This window comes from Carlito syrichta, unplaced genomic scaffold, assembly GCF_000164805.1.
Source record: "Carlito syrichta isolate Samal-C Ts95f unplaced genomic scaffold, Tarsius_syrichta-2.0.1 Scaffold311768, whole genome shotgun sequence".
Taxonomy (NCBI): domain Eukaryota; kingdom Metazoa; phylum Chordata; class Mammalia; order Primates; family Tarsiidae; genus Carlito; species Carlito syrichta.
The window spans coordinates 1047566-1056117 of NW_007255864.1; the positions used below are offsets into that span (position 1 = coordinate 1047566).

The 8552-nt window shown below is 38.7% G+C and overlaps 1 protein-coding gene across 1 annotated transcript in view; it reads right to left on the reverse strand.

The window, feature by feature from the left end:
- FIG4 (FIG4 phosphoinositide 5-phosphatase) overlaps positions 1-8552 on the reverse strand; it is a 125867-nt gene that overhangs the window by 59619 nt on the left and 57696 nt on the right. The window contains exons 11-14 of the mRNA XM_021718053.1: positions 6033-6166; positions 4716-4832; positions 3193-3238; positions 1792-1940 (exon numbers count right to left, since the gene is read on the reverse strand). Of these exons, the coding sequence (XP_021573728.1) occupies positions 1792-1940; positions 3193-3238; positions 4716-4832; positions 6033-6166 (446 nt within the window). The remainder of the gene's footprint in view (positions 1-1791; positions 1941-3192; positions 3239-4715; positions 4833-6032; positions 6167-8552) is intronic.

Below are 8552 nucleotides of genomic sequence, written 5' to 3' on the forward strand. Positions count from 1 at the left end.
CACCCAAGATGGAGAGCAGTAGGCACATTCACGGCCACTTGCAGTCTCCACCTGCTGGGCTTGGCGATCCTTCTGCCTCAGACTCCTGAGTAGCTGGGACTACTGGTGCACGCCACCATGCCTGGCTAATATTTTGATTTATTGTAGAGACGAGGTCTCGCCAAGTTGCTCAGCCTGGTCCAGAACCCCTGGGCTGGGCTCAGGCAATCCTCTCACCTCTGCCTACCAAAGTGCTAGAATGACAGATGTAAGCCACCGTGCCCAGTCACATTTTACTGAAAGTAACATGCAAGTTATTCATCTAGCCACAGACGCAAAACAAGCCTCTGACTTTATCAGTTCTTCTGAGTGTTTCCTTTAAGGTAGAATCTTCAACATCTTGAAATAAATGTAAATGCAAAATGTATTCTATTTTATAACTACATTCCAATAATATCATCACCAAAAACACTAAAATGGAAGCAGGGACACCAAAAACACTCCACCGAAGCCACATCAAGCTGTTTCTAATCATATGAAAAATCTCTAACTTCCTGCTGCCTGCCAGATCAGTCACCTCCCAAGACAGATTTTTCTGTGCCCTCTGAAATGCCTTTGAAAACAGAATATGCTCTTATCACAGCGTTTTAGCCCATGAAAGCTGCTACAACAAAATACCATAAACTGGAGGACTTATAAACAACAAACGTTGATTTCTCTCAGTCCTGGAAGCTAGGAAGTACAGGCTCAAGGCACCCGCAGACTTGGTGTCTGGGGAAGGCCCATTTCCTGGTTCACAGATGGCATTTTCCCCAGTGTCCTTGCAGGATGTAAGGGGATGGCCAGCTCTCTTCGGTCTCTTTTACAAGGGCACTAATCCCAAACATGAGGGTTTCGCTCTCAGATCTCATCACTTCCCAAAGTTCCCATCTCCTGATACCATCACTTTAGGGGTTAGAATTTCAACATAGGAATCTGGGCAAGACATGAGCATTCAAATCATAGTAAAGCATATTCTTTCTTAGAAATATGTACATATTTGAAACATATTTCTTCAAGTGCCTGTTCATATTTTCAGTGCAGTAATACCTGTGGATCCAGCCATTTGTAAACAAATTACTTTCCTCAGCTAAGTCTTTACGATAATCTTAGATGACCAATAACAGCTATCACTGTATTTTCAAAAAATAATACTTCATGAAATGTCACAATCCAATGGACAGTGAAAAAACAGTAATCCTTAATGAAGAATCAATCTTTTATACATCTTACATTTTTAGTTTAAAATGTATAAAGACAGTACTTTTTAGAAAATGCCATCTGGATTTGTTTAAAAAAACAACAAAACACACCAGTTTGTCTAAGCACTTTGACCTCATCTAGAGAACATAGTGTTTATTCATAATTAACACAAGGAAAAAAAAACCCTAAACCACGGCAATAATACACAAATCTTCAATAAAAATATTTATCTTGAAAAAGGCACTAAGAACATATACTGGGGAAATGATGCCTTCTTCAATAAATGGTGCTGGGAAAATTGAATATCTATATGCAGAATGAAACTGAACCCTTGTCTCTCACCATATACAAAAATCAACTTAAGATAGATTAAAGACTTAAATGTAAGATCCCAAGCTATAAAACTCCTAGAAGAAAGCATACAAAAAGCAGAATTAATTTGAATAAGGTATTCTAGCAATATAATTATTGAGAAACTGAAAGTAGAAACACATTAAAAAAATCCTTATTATTACTCATGTGGGCTTTTCTGTCATTACTGGCATTCAAATGGTTGAACATAAGGCTTACCTCACTGCATCTGTATCAAACTGCAGATTAGGTTTGTCAATCAGTCCCAGTGAATACAGCTGATAGGCCAAAGCGCACTTTCCCACCATGAATTGCGCAGTGTTGGTGCGATCTAGACAGTCCACACAGTTGGTTCGAAGGATGCCAGTCTAAAGAGAAATACCTTAAGACTTTCAGTCATTATTCTGCCATCAAAACTACTTCCATGCTACTTTAAATCTATTTCTTTAAGAAGCAGCAGAAGACACTGACTGCAGCCTTGAATCCCTGAACTCTTGGAATTACAGGTGTAAGCCACTGACCCTGGCCTAAAAGTGGTCTTTGCAGACAGCTTTGTGGGTCCTCATGGGCTAAATCATTAAATGGCTTTCAGGGTTTTCTTTTCTTTTTTTGTTTTTTGAGTTGGAGTCTCAGTCTTGTCGCCCAGACTGGAGTGCAGTGGCACACTCACGGCCACCGTAGCCTCGACCTGCTGGGTTTAGGCAATCCTTCCACCTCAGCCTTCCAAGTAGCTGGAACTACAAATGCACATCACCACACCCGTTTAGTTTTTGTGCTTTATTGTGGAGACGAGGTCTTACCAAGTTGCCTGGGCTGACCTCGAACCCCCAGGCTCAGGTAATCCTCTTACCTTGGCCTCCTAAAGTGCTGGGATAACAGGCTGAGCCATCATGCCTGGCCCAGGTTATTTTCTTTTTCATATTTTTACTAACCTGGAGCCCCCAAAGAGAATTTTTTTAATAAAAAATAAATTGCGATGTTAAAAAAAAAAAAAAAAAAAGACAAAAGGCTATGGGCAGGTGTCATTCCTGAACAAGTATTAATTATTTAGTTTTATGTGAAGTTAAAAGCCAAAATAAAGAAGGATGTTTTAAACATTATATAAAGTTATATTTGCTGCTCACTTATACTGCTGCCACAGCATCATTAAACCTTCTGGTCAATATTTAGTTTAACATGATAAAACAAATAGCTAACATTTCCACATGTGCCAATTAATAAGATATGGGCTTTTTCCTTATATATCTCCTTCACTGGTACAAACCAAATATTCAGAGGTTGAGGCCCTATCATTCTTAAAGTATAGTAACCATATACAGTGCATGTGCTTGGCTTATTTTCCAAAGTCACTCTAAATTATTCTTTTTACATTCCTGTTTGTGTTTCTGTTTCCAGTAATGCTATTTAATATACAGAAAAAAATCCATAGGCCCTATTATTTTAGCTACCTATCTTTCTATAAGAGTTAAACACTAGAAGGAAGGCTATTAAAAATTATTTTCAAATAATTAATAATTTTGCATTAACATGTAGCTCTCTCCATGGTTGTTTACAGAAAAACATAACACAGAGCACTATGGATTCAGGTTCTATTCTTTATGAATATAATAACAAATATACCTGCAGGCGGCCAGTGGGGATCACACATCCTCCTAGTTCATTCCACCTGTGTTGAAAAATACACTCTTTAAAAAATTAAAGGCATGATCTATGTTTATCTTTGGAACTCGCTCCTTGCTAAGAATCACAGAATTCAAGTAATAGAGTTGAAGGTTTTTGAAAAGTCAGCTAGTTTTGCATGCTCTGCTTCTTTCAGGAAAGGGAATATGCAAATCCGAGATGGATGCTTGCTGTGCTTTCTCAGAGAATCCAGGAAAGGGGCATTTTCATTTTCCTGGTGTCCCACACTCTGACATTTTGTACCCATGTTCAGTTAAAATCTCACTTGCCTTCTTCTAAACCTACTTCCTGTTTGATCTCTATAGACATGAATGATTGTAGGGAATCTTTCCAATAAAATCGTCCAAGCCTTCACCTTCCCCACTCAGTGTTAGGGTTCCTCACCTCTGCCAGCTCTTCTTCATAGAAGTTTTGTGACATTCCTTTGGTTGTTTTCCTTTTAAAGACTGCTTACTTTCTCCACATGTCAATGAATGCATGGGAATGCATTTTGTTATGAAATACTATATAATGATATTAATATTTTAATTCTTTAAAAGAAGATGCTATGCAGAAAAGAGTTAACATAACAGGCCTAACAGCTATACTTAGAAAGGCCTGATTACAAGTTTGGCCCTTGGCCAGTATCTTGAAATGTAATCTCAAGAGGGTTCCCACCATTCCCAGAACTGATAAGAGTGGGTCACCGTGTCAAAATTGTTTGTAGAAACAATATGGTTTTTGCTGAACACTTTGTTTCCTTCTGGACTTCTGTAATTTTGGTGTGTTCCTACAGAGGAAAAAACTTGAGTTTCTAACAAGCTTCCTTGGTTGGTAACATTTCACACATGCTGTTGCAACCTGTTTCTGAAAGAATTAGTATGTTTTAGTGACTGCATTGGGGAAGACTCTGGAAGCTTGTGCCTGGTTTCCTCTAGACTTTGCCCCCGTGCTTTTTCCTTTTGCTAATTTCACTTTGCATCCTTACTCTGGAATCATAGCCTGAAAACAACAATATGCTGGGTCCTTTGAGTTCTCCTAGGGAATCACTAAACATGGGAGTATACCTGGGGACCCCATAAGGGGTACCCTAAAATTCAAACTATAACAAATGAAAACAATGCACACTGTAACAAAAGGATTACTTCCAAAGACACACACACTTGTAGTTGGTTGGTTTTGTTTTTTGTTGTTTTACCACTGCAGTTAACTGAAAGTAAGATGTTACAAATATATACTCTAGGTTCCTTAAAAGATAAATAAAGCATAATCCTTGTTCTGAAGAAGTTCACAAAGTAGTAATGAAGAAAGATTTGTGAGCAAATAGCTATAATACAATAATAAATAAGTCACATAAACAGCTTCCCTCCTCAAGGCAAAATCCATCTACTTCCAAGTGGTACAAACTGCCCATATTTAGAATATTAGTATCCATAAAAGGAAAAAAAAACGACTTATTTTGAGTCTTTAAATACCATACATACTTTTCATCAGGCCGTAAAATGTTACAATAAGAGTCGGGGCGGTTAACAAAGAAACCTGTTTTCTTCACCACACTTTCTGCAATCACATTCAGCCGATCAAGAACATTACACAGCTTGCTGAGGAGAGAAGGAAGAATAAGAAAAGTGAGAATTCATATTTATCTTTATATCTGAAGCAAATCCAGTCTATAGTGATGATATTTAGGGACTCAATTTTAAAAATCTCTTAACTTACACTTAATAGGAACACTGCTAACAATGTCTAGAATATAATTCATACTCAGTAACTAGCAACATGGGATGCAAAAGAGACACGAGGACCTTGACTGACCAAATACTGGTGGACCTTAATCTTGGAATTAACTACCCTGCCAGAACTTTCTCCAAAGCCATTCACTCCTCAAGAGTAGGAGTCAACATACTTAACTGTAGGTGAAGTCAATATAGTCATAAAATGACTGTGAAAAGAACACAATGCAGGTGGTTGGGGAAGAAAACATTGGAGAATAGTATGAATGGCAGCAACCTGTAATCAAGCTTATACTCTGGGGAAGTGTGTGTGCATGCCTGTGTGTGAGTATACCTAAATACATGAAATGACTTTAGAAAAAATTACAGTGAGTTAAGTACAAAACAATATAGTAACATTTAAAAACATGAGGCCTTAAAGTAAACCTATAGCTTGGATGATGTGTCATAAGTGGATACAAAGACAATTTGAGGTTTAATGAAAGGGAGTTCCTTAGCAGAGATAAGTTTTGAATGAGACCTGGAAAGATAAATGAGAGGTATGAAAGTCCCCCAGAGAGAGCAAACAAACACGAACGGAGGCTCGGATGGGACCCTGGCTGCCACATTTGGGGCAGAGCATGAAGATTAGATTTTCTAGAACAGAACAGCCCTGAGAATAAATAAAAAGGTGGCAAGGTTTCAACATCACACTAAGGAGTTTGGATTTACTGTAAACAGTCAGGAGTTACCATGTGTTCACCACCAGTGATGAAATCTAAAAGCGGTGTCTGAACAAGCGTTTAAATACTGAGACAGACTGAAACAGAAAAAAGTGAAACAAATGCCTTTAAGGAACAGTGGTAAGGACGTGTTGAAATGGGCTATTTCAACAGAATTTGTAAATGGTATACATGATAGGCAAAAAAAAGTTTGGTCCATTCATTTAAGCATTCAAAGCAGCCACTGAGCAGGTTTATGAAGGAAATGAAATGGGTAATAGTTACTTTCCCACAGAGCTAAGTTTCCTGCTACTTGTCATTACAAAAAGAAAAAAGAAACCATCACCACCAGACAGGTGTCACTCACCTTTTGGTGTACTTGGCCATATCCCAAGGAATATAGACAATCGTGTGCTCGGGAGGCAGAAACTGGTTGAGGTAGGTCACAGCCGCAACGAGTTCCTCACTCAGAATTCTTTCATGCTTCCTTTTCTCTCTTTCCTTAACCAAAAATGACATTTTCAGCATTCTAATAACCTTAAATCAGAGAAACAGACTTAACATCTTCACTTTTAGGCTAAGGTAAGACAAAAAGCCCAAGTCCCAAATACACTGAAATGAAACTTGTGACTATAACTGAAATAACAGAAATGCAAAGAAATAAATGCTTCATTGGATTAAAGTCAACAGATGACAGGCTTTAGAGTCAAGGAGATCAATTTTCTTCCTGGTAACCTCCCCACAGCCCTGAGAAGAACAGCTCGCTCCACACAGGCCTGGCCCACACACATCATGCCCCACTCAGGTAGATAAGACACCTCCCAAGGACCAGAAGAAGGAACATCGGAGAGAAATAAATTGGTCTGAATGGACAGTTCCGAAACTGGCATAGCTGAAAGCACTTTCACTGCCTTCAAAAGACTCTATAAATTTGACTCATAAAATACTGAGACAGCCAAGACAGGCTTTTTTGTTTTTTCGTTTTAGACTGTGTTTGAATGAACTGAGGTTGCGAGACCTCCACAGGACCAGACCTTGCCTTCTGCCTCCCTGCTGGGATACCTCCTTAGATACCGCACTGCCTCTCATTCAAGGGTGCCTCGTGCTTTGCTGTAAAGCTCTGTGGTTGGAATGCTGGTCTGGTCCCTCACTAGCCACATGGCCTCTCAATTTCCCTAGGGCTCCATTTTTTCATCTATAAAATGGGATAATAATGGCATCTTCCATACAGCATTCATGTGAAGTTTAAATGAGACAAAGCATGGTAAGTATTCAAAATTTTGAGTTAATTGTTACCCTGGACACACCGTTACTTAGAAATGAGGAAAAACAATTCTACAAAAGTGAGACTACAATGGTGTTAAGATACTATTATTGGCATCAAAATAAGTCTGTACTGTTTTCAATTATGAAGATAACTTTTCAATTGTTGTGGATTTAATTAGATAACCACCGCAGAAGCAAAAAAGGGTACCTATAGTGCACAAGTGAATAAATCAAGTGCAAGAATTGGGTAAGAATTGATTAAGAATAGTATTGGATCAGTTTAGGGTGAAAATAGATTGTTTATTTTTATATCAGAGAAAATTAAATTATGTAGCTGGAATTTTTCTCAAAAGCACTTTGAATCAACCAGGGAAACAAAATCTTTTTGAAATTCATATATCAAATTTGGCATTTTGTGAGATGGAGAGGAAAAGTTATTTATGCAACCTTTGTTCCTCTCTGAGTAAAGTATTTGCTTTATGAACTGTCTGTTCATAGTGAGCTGAAGTTAGTGGATGTTTAGTCAACTAACTTAGGCCACTGACCCCTTTAACAACCAAATGAAAACATCACATACACAAGTGATTTGGCATACCATTTCTTTATGTGTGTGTGTGTGTGTGTGTGTGTGTGTGTGTGTTTATACACATACACACACACACACACACACACACACACACACACATATATATATCTGCTGTTCAATACTATATATATATTTTATAGAGAGAGAGACAGAGCTCTGTTGCCCAGGCTAGAGTGTAGTGGCAATCATGGATAACTATAACTTTGAACTCCTGGGCTCAAGTGATCCTCCTATCTCAGCCCTGAGTAGCTAGGATCACAGGCATGCCCTACTATGTCCAATTTATTTTATTATTATCATTTTTTTCAGAGGTTGGGGTCTCACTGTGCCACCCAGGCTGTCCCAGCTTCAAGTGATCCTCTGGCCTCACCCTCTTGAGTTACTGGGATTACAGGCATGATCCAGCTACAGATCATTTCGAAGGGTTCAGAGGTCCTATGGGCCCCAGATTAAAAATTGGTAAGGTGCAATTTACACTCAATTCTAGGATAACTTCCTATTGACACCCAGTAGCAGCATTGAAGGCACATGGATTGCTGCAAACTCTTTCTCAACCAGTGCCTCAAATTCTCATAACTGGAGAGAAGTTCACAAAAGACTAAAAAAGAAAAGAAAACTATATTACTTTATTAACTTCATATGGTGGTAGAATAAAGAGTTACTAACCCCTTTGAGGACTAGGTACAGTAGCTCCACCTGTAATCCCAGGGGGTGGAGGCAAGAGGATTACCTGAGCCCAGGTGTTCAAGCCCAGCTTTGGCAATTCAGTGAGACCTTGTCTCTAAAATAAATCAAAAAATTAGCTGGGCATGATGATGTATGCTGATAGTTACAGTTACCTGGAAGGCTGAGGTAGAAGGATCGCCTGAGCCCAGCAGGTCGAGGCTACAATGGCCGTGAGCATGCTACTGTATACCAGCCTGGGCGACAGAGTGAGACTTTGACTAAAAATAATAATAATCCTATGAATAATGACAAAAACGACAACACTTTTCCCTATTTCACAAAACAGCAACTTAATCTACAAACTATTCT